Below are 13828 nucleotides of genomic sequence, written 5' to 3' on the forward strand. Positions count from 1 at the left end.
GTCAGAATTCCTTCCCGCCGAGGAGCTGCCGGCCGACGTGCTCCAGCGGGTCGACGTGGCCGCTGCTGCTGCTCACCGCGCTGCGCTGCCTCTGCCCGACTACCTCGCTCCGGTTGCGGGAGCGAGCGGCGAGAGCTGGCCGCCCGAAGCAGGGAGAGCGCGCTCAGCACCGGACTGTCTCGGCCGCCATCTTGACTTTGATGACCCTTCTAACATATTATCCCCCTCACAGCTGTAATTGTTTCTTTAAACAATATTGTGACACCCCTACGATGATAGCAAAATACTGCAGATGCTGGAAATCCGAAATAACAACAGAAAATGCTGGAAAAACTCAGCAGGCCATGCAACATCCGTGGAGAGAAAATAGAGTCAACTTTTCGGGTGAACCCTTTGTCAAGACTAAAGAAGCACAGGAAATGAAATAGATTAAGAGGCCAGGCTGTGACACCCCTCCTTTTTTATCCCTCTATCTCATTTGAAAATCCTGTAACCAGGAATGTTGAGCTGCCATTCCTGCCCTTCTTTCAGTCATTTATCAGTAATAGCTATGATATCATACTTCCACATGTCTATCTGTCCCCTCAGCTCATCTGCCTTATTCACTAGACTCCTTGCATTGAAGTATATACCATTAAGCACTGACAAACTCTTTTGTTGTCTATTTACTACCATTTGTTTCCTCTGCCTTCCAAATTCACTTACTAATTCATAGAATGGTTACAGCACAGAAGGAGGCCACTTGGCCTGTCGAGCCCATGCCGGCTCTCTGCAAGAGCACTTCAGCTCGTCCCACTCCCCCGCCCTTTACCCGTAACCCTGCAAAAATTTTTCCTTCAGGTACTTATCCAACTCACTTTTAAAAGCCACGATTGAGCCTGCCTCCACCACCCTTTCAGGCAGTGCATTCCAGATCCTAACCACTCACTGTGTAAAAATGTTTTTCCTCATGTTGCCTTTGGTTCTTCTGCCAATCACCATAAATCTGTGTCCTCTGGTTCTTGACCCTTCTGCCAATGGGAACAGTTTCTCTCTCTCTACTCTGTTCAGACCCCTCATGATTTTGAACACCTCTATCAAATCTCCTCTCAACCTTCTCTGCTCTAAGGAGAACAACCCCAGCTTCTGTAGTCTATCCATGTAACTGAAGTTCCTCATCCCTGGAATCATTCTCATAAATCTTTTCTGCACCCTCTCACATCCTTCCCAAAGTGCGGTGTCCAGAATTGGACACAATACTCCAGTTGAGGTCGAACCAGTGTTTTATAAAGGTTCATCATAACTTACTTGCTTTTGTATTCTCTGCCTCTATTTATGAAGCCCAGAATCCCGTATGCTTTTTTAACTGCTTTCTCAACCTGCCCTGCCACCTTCAATGAGTTGTGCACACATACCCCCAGGTCTCTCTGTTCGTGCACCCCCTTTAGGATTGTACCCTTTAGTTTATATTGCCTCTCCTCGTTCTTCCTACCAAAATGTATCACTTTGCACTTTCTGCATTATATTTCATCTGCCACATGTCCGCCCATTCCACCAGCCTGTCTATGTCCTCTTGAAGTCTATCACTATCCTCCTCACTGATCACTGTACTTCCAAGTTATGTGTCATCTGCAAATTTTGAAATTGTTCCCTTTAACCCGTCATTAACATATAATAGGAGAAGCAGTGGTCCTAATACCGGCCCTTGGGGAACACCACTGTATAACTTCCTCCAGTCCGAAAAACAACCGTTCACAACTACTCTCTGTTTCCTGTCATTTAGCCAATTTTGTATCCGTGCTGCCACTGTCCCTTTTATTCCAGGGGCTTGAACATTGCTGGCAAGCCTATTATGAGGCACTTTATCAAACGCCTTTTGGAAGTCCATGTACACCACGTCAACTGCATTGCCCTCATCAACCCTCTCTGTTACCTCACCAAATAAATTAACCCAGAAAAGTCAATCAAGTTAGTGCCTTCCATTTTTAGTTTGCATTCTCTCCCTTCTGAATCTATGCTCAGGTACCCATCCCCCTGCCAAGCTAGTTTAAACCCTCTCCAAAAGCAATAGCAAACCCCCCACGAAGATATTGCTTCTGGTCCTGTTGAGGTGCAACCCAGCCAGCTTGTACAGGTCCCACCTCCCGCAGAACCAGTCCCAATGACCCAGGAATCTAAAGCCCTCCCTTGTGCACCATCTCTCCAGACATGCATTGATCTGTTCTATCCTCCTATTTCTTTACTTCACAGATCTGCCTTGTTTGCAGAATCCTGACCATTGGTGCCCATTCAAGCAAAAACTTTATTATTTTTCATCAAGTAAAACAACTTGGGATGAAGCCCAGGAATCCTGTAAATCAAGGAATGCCAACCTTGTTGTCATTAACAGTGATGAGGAGCAGGTAGGAGCTATCTGTTTATTATATTCACTGGCTGTCATATTTCAGTCTCATTTACGGCAGATCGTTTGTTACAGTTGTTAATCCTACATTGTAAATAATGGGCTGAAATTGCTGGGGGTTCGCGCTAGTAATGATGCATTCATGGCGTACACCATTATTTCAATGTAAAGAATCCAGCAAATAATAGCACAACTGAGATTGACCATCAGGTGCAACCTTCATAATTTGCTGGATCATTTGTGAAACTTTGTTAAAGGTTTGTTCACGCCACTCAGGCCACGGCGATCGCCAATTTGTTGGATTCACGCCTGGATCTCTCTTCTGGTCCAATACATCAAATACATTCCCATTTATCCCATAATCTAAATCAACCAATGCCACTGGGATAAATCTCATAACCTTACATTTCTCTGTATTAAACTGCATCTGCCATTTGTCTGCCCACTGATCGAGCTTGTCAAGATATTTTTGAATTTGTGCGCATTGATATTCATCATTTTCCTCCTCTTAATTTGGTACTGTCTGCAAAGTTGAACACTTTGGACACAATTCCTGCCTCAAAATCATTTAGAAAAATTCCAAACAACAGTGGCCCCAACACTGAACCTGCTGGCATCCACCGGTAACTGGCTGCCAACCAGATACCTGTCCATCCACTACTACTCATTGTTGTCTACCCACCATTTGCCATTCCATTTTAGTACATTCCCATCCATCCCATGGCCTTGGACCTAATGTAGTAGCCTATTCCGTGTCAAAGGCCTTTGTCATATCCAAGTAGATAACATCCATGGCCTCTCCTATCTACTAGGTCTGCCATCTGCTAAAAGAATGTCAATAAATTAGTCAAGCATAACATCCCACTCCTAAAACCATGCTGACTATCTTGGATTGTGTCTTGCCCCTCAAGATACTCCCTTATGTTATCACTCATAATACATTCAGACACTTTCCCAACAATGGAAGTAGGACTTACATGTCTATAATAGAGGTGGTGCTTCACCCCATTGTTTGGAGATTTTAGCCACGTTTGCTATTTACCAGTCCTCTGGGATTTAGCCTGAATCCAGCAAACTCTGAAAAATATTTATAGTAGACTCAGAAATGTGTGAGCCAATTCCAGTGTGCTAGACATATAGGCTTGATATTAGCTCGGAGGTTGGGAGGAACCGGGGTGGGGGGTGCTGTTTTGCTTTCGGGAAACCAGGAAGAACGGGTTTCCCCCAGACTTTGCCGAATTTAACGGCAGAGCCTTATTAACATTTTTTGTCTCAGTTTCCTGGCCGCAGCCCGCTAGGTTGAGAGGCTGCATGTCGGACGGGATGGCCTGCGGCACCAGGCCACAGCCGGGGAGTGGAGAGGAGGGAGGGAGGGATCGTGGGTCGGTGGCCGTGGATCGATCGGGAAGTCGGAGACATTGGGGGGGCCGGAGACACATTGTGGGGGTGGGGGTGGGATGCGGAATCATAGTTGGGGGTGGGCATCAGTGGGGGCGCAGACACATTGGGCAGTATTATGTCCATGTGTAATTGAGACACGGACTGCAGGAGTTGGTTATAACGGGTCTTTACTGAGTGGAGACAAACAGGAACTAACTATGCAAAGTTACTACACAGGCTTATATACAGGGGTGGTCACTACTGGTACTGCAGTATACAGGGGCTGCAGAATATAGTTCCTTCTGCAAAGTACATACACTACAATTCCTCCCCTTTTAGCTAAACAGTACATAACATTCAATTAATAATTAAATAACATATTTACAATTACAGTTGTCATATACATTAGCTGAAGTTAAGCAATTATAAGTTCAGTCTTTGAGGAGGCTTCCTGATTCTGTCTGGATAACGCCTCTTTGGGGTATCAGGTTCTCCTGGCAGAGTTGATTCGGAATCAACGTTGTTGTTTGGTTCGTCTGCTTCCAATATTCCTGATTCTGAGGTAGATGCAATTGGTACTTCGGTTTCATCACCAGGTGTATCGGATCGTGGTGTGGAATTGACGTTTTCCAGTGACTCTAGAATCTGGTCAGCATGGCATCTTACAATGCTCTCTCCAACGTCCACGGTATACATTAGAGGTCCTTGCCGTGTACAGATCGTTCCTGGCTGCCATTTCTCTGTGCGGTAGTCCCGGGCCAAAACTGGTTGACCTATCTTAAAACTCCTGGTCGGCCTTTCATTCATATTCTGAAACTGCCTGTTCTCCACATCTCTTCTGATGTTTGGCTTAACCAAATCCAAGTGGCATCGTAGTCTTCGATTGAAGAACATCATGGCTGGAGTTTGGTTGGTAACCGCATGTGTCGCATTCCGGTAGGCAAACAAGGAGTTATCCACCTTGTGTTGTAGGGGTATGTCTTCATTACACATTGCCTTGATAGCCTTCTTGAATGTTTGAACGAACCTCTCAGCCAATCCATTGGTGGCTGGATGATATGGGACGGATGTGTAATGCTTAACACCATTGTTCTTTAAGAACCTCCGGAATTCTTCAGACACAAACTGTGGTCCGTTGTCGGAGCAAATCTGTTCAGGCAGCCCATTTCTGGCGAATATGGTTTGAAAGACTGTGATAGTTTTTTCTGTGGTGGTTGAGGACATTTTTATTACCTCTGGCCACTTTGAATGTGCATCCACCACAATTAAAAACATCGAGTCCATAAATGGATCAGCAAAATCAATGTGCACCCTTTGCCATGGAGATGAGGGCCACTCCCATGGATGTAGAGGGGCTTGTGGTGGGGCGTTTTGGACCTTCTGACATCCTGTACAGCTCTTGGTCATCTCTTCGATTTCTCTATCGATTCCCGGCCACCACACAAACGCTCTGGCTAAGTTCTTCATTTTTACCCCTCCCAGATGACCCTCATGAAGCTCATTGAGCACTCTATCCTTCAATTTGGGTGGAATTACTACTCTGGATCCACACATCAAAGTTCCTCTACACACTGACAGCTGTTCTCTTCTCGGCGAGAATGCTGGCAACAGTGGTTCGCCATGTGCTGGCCATCCCTTCACCGTTAAATCATAGACCCAGGAGAGTGTTGGGTCATTTCGTATTTCCTTTTCTATGTTTGCATTCGTCACAGGTAGACATTCGACTATGGTCGAGTGGAATATCTCCACTGGATCCACTGCAGGTGCTTCTTCCACCGTCGGCAACGGTAGGCGCGACAATCCATCAGCATTCCCATGCTGTTTAGTTCCTTTGTACTCGATGTCATATTGGTGTGCCCCTAGGAAAAGGGACCACCTCTGTAGCCGTTGTGCTGTCATTATCGGGACGCCCTTCTGAGAGTTGAAAATGGAGACAAGAGGTTGATGATCGGTTAGTAGCGTAAATTTCTGACCGTGCAGGTAGTGATTGAACTTCTTCACCCTCCCACACCAGGCTGAGGGCCTCTTTGTCAATCTGGGCGTAGTTACGCTCGGCTGAAATTAACGAGCGTGACGCAAAAGCTATCGGCCTCTCTGAACCATCAAGGAATTTATGTGTCAGTACCGCTCCAATGCCGTAGGGAGACGCATCACACGCCAGTCTTATCGGTAGTGATGGGTTGTAGTGAGCCAATACTTCTCTTGAAGTGATTAGGTCTTTACTCTTCTGAAAGGCCCACTTACATTCATCGCTCCATTTGCATGCTACTCCAGTTTGTAGTAGGACGTTCAGTGGGTGCAGAATTGTGGACAAATTCGGCAAAAACTTACGGTAGTAATTCACCAATCCGAGGAATGACCTCAGTTGCAACACATTTTCAGGCGCTGGAGCCTTAACTACCGCTTCAATTTTGTCAGGGGACTTATGTAACCCCTCTTCATCAATCACGTGGCGACAATATGATATTTGTTTCTTAAAAAACTCGCACTTGGGGCGATTGGCTCGTAGCCCATGTTCTCTTAGTCTAGTGAGCACCTGCTCTAGGTTGGCAAGGTGTTCACTGTCATCTTCACCTGTCACTAGGATGTCGTCCAAGTAACACTGAGTCCCCGGAATCCCTTGCAGGACTTGTTCCATCGCTCTTTGCCATATCGCCGGAGCTGATGCTACTCCGAATACCAGTCGATGATACTGGTAAAGACCTTTGTGAGTGTTTATCGTGAGATACTTCCTAGAGGATTCTTCAACCTCCATCTGCAAATATGCTTGTGCTAGGTCAATTTTTGTAAAACGCTTCCCTCCAGATAGTGAGGAGAAAATATCTTCTATCCTCGGGAGAGGATATTGTACTGTGTGAAGGACTGGGTTCACCGTCACCTTGAAGTCCCTACAGATGCGAACCTTCCTTGGCTCCTCAGACTTATTGTTTAACGTTTTCTTCATGACAGGAACGATGGGTGTCGCCCACTCGCTCCAGCCTACCTTAGATAACACGCCTGCATTCTCCAGATTCTCCAGCTCTGCCTCAACGGCTGGGCGAATTGCATATGGTACCGGTCTTGCTTTGAAAATCTTGGGAATTGCATTCTCTTCTATTTTTATCGAGGTGGTTACGCGTTTAAGAGTTCCCAGTTCCTGTTGAAATACCTCTTTGGCGTTAGCAAAGATTTTTGACAATCGGCCAGGTGTGCCATCGTCATCCTTTTTACCAGCCACCGTCAGTGCCTGAATGGAGTGCCAGTCTAAACTTATCTTTCTGATCCATTCACTTCCCAATAACGGTGGTCCACCATCTTGCAGTATGTACAGATACAATTTCTGTATTTCCTTGCCGTTGTATTCGACAGGCACCCTTATTTTCCCTCTGGGGTATACTTTTTGCCCCGTATACGTCTTCAAGACAATGGATGTCTCTTTCAAGGGTATGTGTGAGAATAGCCGTTCGTAGTCTCGTCGATTCATGACGGTCAGGGCTGATCCTGTATCCAATTCCATTTTGACTTGGGACCCTGCTATCATGAGGGTGACCCAAATGGTTCGGTGATCCTCTTTTGCGATTATGTTGTGAAGTTTGAGACAGCTTAGTCTCTTGTTCCCGGATTCACTATCGCTCATCTGGTCTTCGCAATTACTGTCCGTCATCTTTTGTACTTTCCTGTGCTGTTCCTTAGTAGCCTTTTTGTTGTCGTTAGTCTTCTTCCCAGACCTGCAAACTCGTGCAATGTGTCCCATCTTTCCGCATTGCCTGCATATTTTGTCCTTGGACCAGCAGTCCTTCTGGTCATGGGTTGTTCTGCCGCAGCGAAAACATTTTTCAAATCCCCGTGTCATTTCGTGGGTGCCGTATTCCTGTGGCTTTTGCTGTATTTCTGCAGCTCCCCTTGCTGCTGCTTCATACGATACTGCCACGCTGAAAGCCTTATCTAGCATCAGCTCTTTCTCTGAGAGTAACCTCTTCTGGGTTCCTTCACTCAGGAGTCCACAGACAAATTTGTCCCGTAGAGTATCTGTCAGTCCTGCTCCAAACTGGCAGTGCTTTGATAGCTTGTGTAGTTCCGTAAGGTAATCAGCATTGCTCTCATCTTTATGCTGATTTCTCCTGTGGAATTTAAATATTTCTGCTATCAGCAGCAGTGTAGGATTCAGGTGTTCCTGTAGGATATCAACAATTTCGTTAAAACTCTTCGCTATCGGTTTGGCTGGAGTAATCAGGTTCCGCAATAGGCCGTACGTTCTTCCGCCCATTAAGTTTAGTAGTACTGATGCCTTTTTCTCATCGGCTACTTCGTTTGCCTCGCAATATACTTCGACTCTTTCCACATACGTGGTCCAGTCTTCTATTGCATTATCGAAGGCAGTGATATTGCCAGTCTTCGGCATCTTGGAAATCTAAGATGGCGCCTCCCGCGCTTTGCCTTCTTCACCAATTTAACAAAATGGCGCCTCCCGCGCTTTCCGTCTTCTCCGCTGCTGCTAGCACTGTTGCTGGCGTTTTATGCCTTGATGGCGACGCCCTATGGTCTTCGCGCACTTCCCCCCCGCGCTGCTGCTAACACCGCTCTCCGCGGTTCCCGTGGCAAACTGCAGCTCCTCGCGGCTTTCTGCGCTTCTCATTTCTTTTTCCCCGTCGTCGGAGCAACCCTACGGGACACTTTCCTCCCTCTTCTCGGGTCTGTACGCTGCCCGGCTTCGTAGTACCGGCCGCGCCCTGTGTGCTCCACCCTCTCTCTCTCTCTCCTCTTCCCGACAACGCTGCTCGGCCCCGTTGAAAAGCCACCCGATCGAGCTCTAGCCCGCCGCAGCCCAGGAAGGATCAGTGTACTACCTGCCACCAGCCCGATTAGCTGTAACACCATCGACAGGATAACCAAGCCCCGCTCTCAACAGCCTCTCCTGCAAATCTTCAACTCCGATGAATCAGAGGCGGTTGCCCACAGTCGACGCCCGTTTCTTCTGTTTGTTTTGTTTTTCTTTCTTCCTTCTGGCCTCGACCTCTGGCAACTTCGATTCAGGGATGGATCCCCATGAGATGGTGCAGACTGTAGGTAAGTTCGGATCTGCTCGTCGCCAGTATTATGTCCGTGTGTAATTGAGACACGGACTGCAGGAGTTGGTTATAACAGGTCTTTACTGAGTGGAGACAAACGGGAACTAACTATGCAAAGTTACTACACAGGCTTATATACAGGGGTGGTCACTACTGGTACTGCAGTATACAGGGGCTGCAGAATATAGTTCCTTCTGCAAAGTACATACACTACAGGCAGGTTGTCCAGAGGTACATCGTGGGGCCAGAGGGAGGGATCACAAAGTCCGGGGGGTGGTGATCCGAGGCCGGCAGGGAGATCGCAGGCACTGGGGGGTGTGGGGAGATCGGAAGGGTCAACTTGGTGGGAGCTTGTGGCTGAAGGGGGGTGTTCAATCGCGGGGGGGTAGGAGGTATGGGGAAGTAAGTGAGCTGGATCCAGCAGGTAATTAGAAAGGTACTTGTAAGGCATTTACCTGCTGGATCCAACAGTCCTCGCCTCCCTTTAGCTACCACGTTAAATTTAAAATGGAGATTAAATCTAAGGCATGCAGCCTCATTATAATATTTAAATGACCAACCCACCTCCTGGGAGCCTCTGTTAAACCCAGAAGTGGGCGGGTTTGAGGCGTGTTTGGTTCAGGTTTGAGATTTGAACATTTTAACATCCCACCTGACCCAAATCCACCTGTTTTTGGGGGTTAAAATTCCAAGAGATGCACAGGACACTCGTAGAAATGGCTATAATGATAATAAAGGATGGGATATAGACAGTAGAGAGAAGGATCGTAGCTCGTAAAATCAAGATGTAGAATCACTTTGAATGGAGCTAAGAAACAACAAGGGTCAGAAAACACTGGTGGGAATAGATTATGGGCCCCTGAACAGTAGGTGTAGCGTTGGACAGAGTATAAATCGGGAAATTAGAGGTTCATGCATCAAGGGTAATATAGTAATCATGGGGGACTTTAATTTTCATATAGACTGGGCAAACCGAATTTACAGTAATACTGCAGAGCATGAGTTCATGGGATGCATTTAAGATAGTTTTCTATACCAGTATGTCGAGGAACCAACAAGGGAACAAGCTATTTCAGATCTAGTATTGTGCAACGAGACAGGGTTAATTAATAACCTTGTAGTAAAGGAGCCTCTGGGGAGAGTGATTATAATATGACAGAATTTTATATTGAGTTTGAGAGAGGTTTAGTTAAGTCCCAGACTAGGATCTTAAATCTGAACAAAGCAAACCATGTAGGTATGGGGACGAGTCGGCTAAGATAGATTAGGAAACTAGGTTCAAATATTTGACGGTAGATAAGCAATGGCAAACAATTCAAAGAAACCATTCATAATTTGCAACAAATATACATTACCTGAAGGAATAAAAACCCCACAGGCAAATTGGTTCAATCGTGGCTAACAAGAGAAGTTAAAGATAGTATTAGATGAAAGGAAGAGGCTTATAATATTGCCAAAAAGTAGTAAGCCTGTGGATTGGGAGGATTTTAGAATTCAGCAAAGGATGACCAAGAAATTGATAGAGAGACAAAAGAGAACATGAGAGTAAACTAGCAGGGGTCATATAATCAGGTTGTAAAAGCTTCCATAGGTATGTCAAAAGGAAGTGATCAGTGAAAGTAAATGTGGGTCCCTTGCAGGCAGAGAAAGGAGAAATTATAATGGGGAATAAGGAATTGGCAGAGACATTAAACAAATACATTGTATCTGTCTTCATGGAAGGCACAAAAAACATTCCATAAATAATGGGAAACCAAGGGTCTAGTGAGAATGAGGAACTTAAAGAAAGGAGTATTAGCAAAGAAATAGTACTAGAGAAATTAATGGGACTAAAAGCCATCAAATCCCCTAGACCTGATGGCCTACACCGTCGGGTTTTAAGAGAGGTGGCTATAGAGATAATGGATGCATTGGTTTTGATCTTCCAGAATTCCCTTGATTCTAGAACAGTCCCCACGGATTGGAAGGTAGTAAACGTAACCCCGCTGTTCAAGAAAGGAGGGAGAGAGAAAACGGAGAACTACAAACCAGTTAGTCTGACATCAGTAGTAGGGAAAATGCTAGAATCTATTATTCGGGACGTGGTAACAGGGTACTTGGAAAATCATAATATGAGTGGGTGGAGTCAGCACGGATTTATGAAAGGGAAATCGTGTTTGGCAAATCTGAGTGTTTTGAGGTTGTAACTAGCAAGGTAGTAGATAAGGTGGAACCAATGGATATAGTGTATTTGGATTTTCAAAAAGCCACACATGAAAATTAGGGCTCATGGGACTGGGGGTAATATATTAGCATGGATTGAAGAATAGTTATCGGACAGAAAACAGAAAGTAGGAATAAACAGTTCATTTTCGGGATGACAGACTGTAACTAGTGGGATACCGCAAGGATCAGTGCTTGGGCCTCAGCTATTTACAATCTACATTAATGACTTAGATGAGAGGACCGAGTGTACTGTATCCAAGTTTTCTGATGAAACAAGGCTAAGTGGGGAAGTAAGTTGTGAGGAGGACACAAAGAGGCTGCAAAGGGATATAGACAGGTTAAATGAATGTATTCCATCTGCCATGTTCTGGCCCAATGTGGAGAAATGTGAAGTTATCCACTTTGGTAGGAAAATTTGAAAAGCAGAATATTTTTTAAATGTTGAGATTGGGAAATGTTGCTATTCAGAGGGACTTTGGTGTCCTTGTACACGGATCACAGAAAGTTAACATGCAAGTACAGCAAGCAATTAGGAAAGCAAATGGTATGTTAGCATTTATTACAAAAAGGATTGGAGTATAAGAGTAAAGAAGTCTTACTGCAATTATATAAAGCCTTGGTAACACCACACATGGAGTACCATGTACAGTTTTGGTCTCCTTACTTAGGAAAATATATACTTGCCTTACAGGGAGTGCAATGAAAGTTTACCAGACTGATTCCTGCGATGGGAGGATTGTTCTATGAGTAGAGATTGAGGAGACTAGGCCTATATTCCCTAGAAGAATGAGAAATGCATAAAATTCTTAAGGGTCTTGACAGGGTACATGCTGAGAGGATGTTACCCCTGGCTGGGCACTCTTGAACTATGGGTCACAGTCTCAGAATAAGTGGTCAGCTATTTAGGACTGAGATGAGGAGAAATTTCTTCATTCAGAGGATTATGAATCTTTGGAATTCTCTACCCCAGAGAGCTATGGATGCTCAGTCGTTGAGTGTATTCAAAACAGAGATCGATAAATTTTTGGATATTAAGGTAATCAAGGGATAAAAACAGAAAATGCTGGAAATACTCAGCAGGTCAGGCAGCATCTGTGGAGAGAGAAACAAAGTTAACGTTTCAGGTCGATGACCCTTCATCAGGACTGGAAAAAGCTGGAGATGGAACAGGTTTTTAAGCAAGTGTAGGGGCAGGGAAAGGGGGAAGGGGAGGAAAGAACAAAAGGGAAGGTCTGTGATAGGATGGAAGGCAGGAGAGATTAAGAGACAAGAGGGTTGATGGTGCAAGGCAAAAGCAGATGGTAATGGGACAAGTTAAGAAACAAAAGATGGCTCTAGATGAAGTGTAAATGGTAATGGCAGAATGATCGACAGCTGCCGCGTGAGAGAGAGAAAAAATGGGAAAAAAAGGAAGATGGGGCAGAGGTTATGGTCTGAACCCGCATGTGTCCTAGCTATGCCTGCCTTTTCGTGGTTTATGTGGAACATTCTTTGTTCCAGTCCTACTCAGGTCCCCTCCCTCACCTCTTTTTCCGGTACATTGATGACAGTATCGGTGCCGTTTTCTGCTCTCACCCTGAACTAGAAAATTTCATTCACTTTGCTTCCAATTTCCACCCTTCCCTCACCTTCACATGGTCCATCTCCGACTCTTCCCTTCCCTTCTTCAACTTCTCTATCACCATCTCGGATGATAAGCTAATGACAAACATTCACTACAAGCCCACTGACTCTCACAGCTACCTGGACTACACTTCCTCCCACCCCACTTCCTGTAAGGACTCTATTCCATTCTCCCAGTTTCTTCATCTCTGCAGCATCTGCTCAGACGATGCCACCTTCCATGCTAGTGTTTCCGACATGTCTTCCTTTTTCCTCAACCAAGGATTCCCCTCTACTGTGGTTGACACGGCCCTTGACCGTGTTCATTCTATTTCCCGCACTTCTGCTCTCACCCCTTCCCCTCCCTCCCGGAACCACGCTAGGGTTCCCCTTGTCCTCACCTTTCACCCCACCAGTCTTCACATCCAACGGATCATCCTCCGCCATTTCTGCCACCTCCAGTGTGATCCCGCCACCAAACATATCTTCCCCTCACCTCCCCTTTCAGCGTTCCGAAGGGACCGCTCCCTCCGTGGCACCCTGGTCCACTCCTCTATCACCCCCAACACCCCTTCCCCTTCGTCCAGCATATTCCCGTGCAAGCACATGCCCTTTTACCTCCTCCCTTCCCACTGTCCAGGGCCCCAAACACTCCTTCCAGGAGAAACAGCGATTTAGTTGTACTTCTTGCAATCTAGTATACTGTATTTGCTGCTCACAATGCGGTCTCCTCTACATTGGGGAGACCAAACGCAGATTGGGTGACCGCTTTGCAGAACACCTCCGTTCAGTCCGTATGGGTGACCCTGAGCTTCCGGTCGCTTGTCACTTTAATTCTCCGCTCCACTCCCACTCAGACCTCACTGTCCTCGGCCTCTTACACTGTTCCAATGAAGCTCAACGTGAGCTCGAGGAACAGCACCTCATCTTTCGATTAGGCACTTTACAGCCTTCTGGACTCAACATCGAGTTCAACAATTTCAGACCATAACCTCTGCCCCCATTTTTTTTTTCCCCATTTGTTTTCTCTCTCTCACATGGCATCTGTCTTTCATTCCGGCATCGCCATTTACACTTCATCTCGAGCCATCTTTTGTTTCTTAACTTGTCCCATTACCATCTCCTTTTGCCTTGCACCATCATCCCTTTTGTCTCTTAATCTCTCCTGCTTTCCCTCCTATCACAGACCTTCCCTTTTGTTCTTTCATCCCCT

General features: G+C 45.9%; 1 protein-coding gene across 1 annotated transcript in view; it reads left to right on the top strand.

Annotated features, from left to right (window-relative positions):
- LOC147097574 (CD209 antigen-like protein C) overlaps nucleotides 1-13828 on the top strand; it is a 73916-nt gene that overhangs the window by 39278 nt on the left and 20810 nt on the right. Inside the window, exon 5 of the mRNA XM_085971521.1 lies at nucleotides 2230-2381. Coding sequence (XP_085827647.1) covers nucleotides 2230-2381 — 152 coding nt within the window. The remainder of the gene's footprint in view (nucleotides 1-2229; nucleotides 2382-13828) is intronic.

Source organism: Somniosus microcephalus, chromosome 31, assembly GCF_052327205.1.
Source record: "Somniosus microcephalus isolate GS21.2 chromosome 31, FLI_Smic_1.0, whole genome shotgun sequence".
Lineage (NCBI taxonomy): Eukaryota > Metazoa > Chordata > Chondrichthyes > Squaliformes > Somniosidae > Somniosus > Somniosus microcephalus.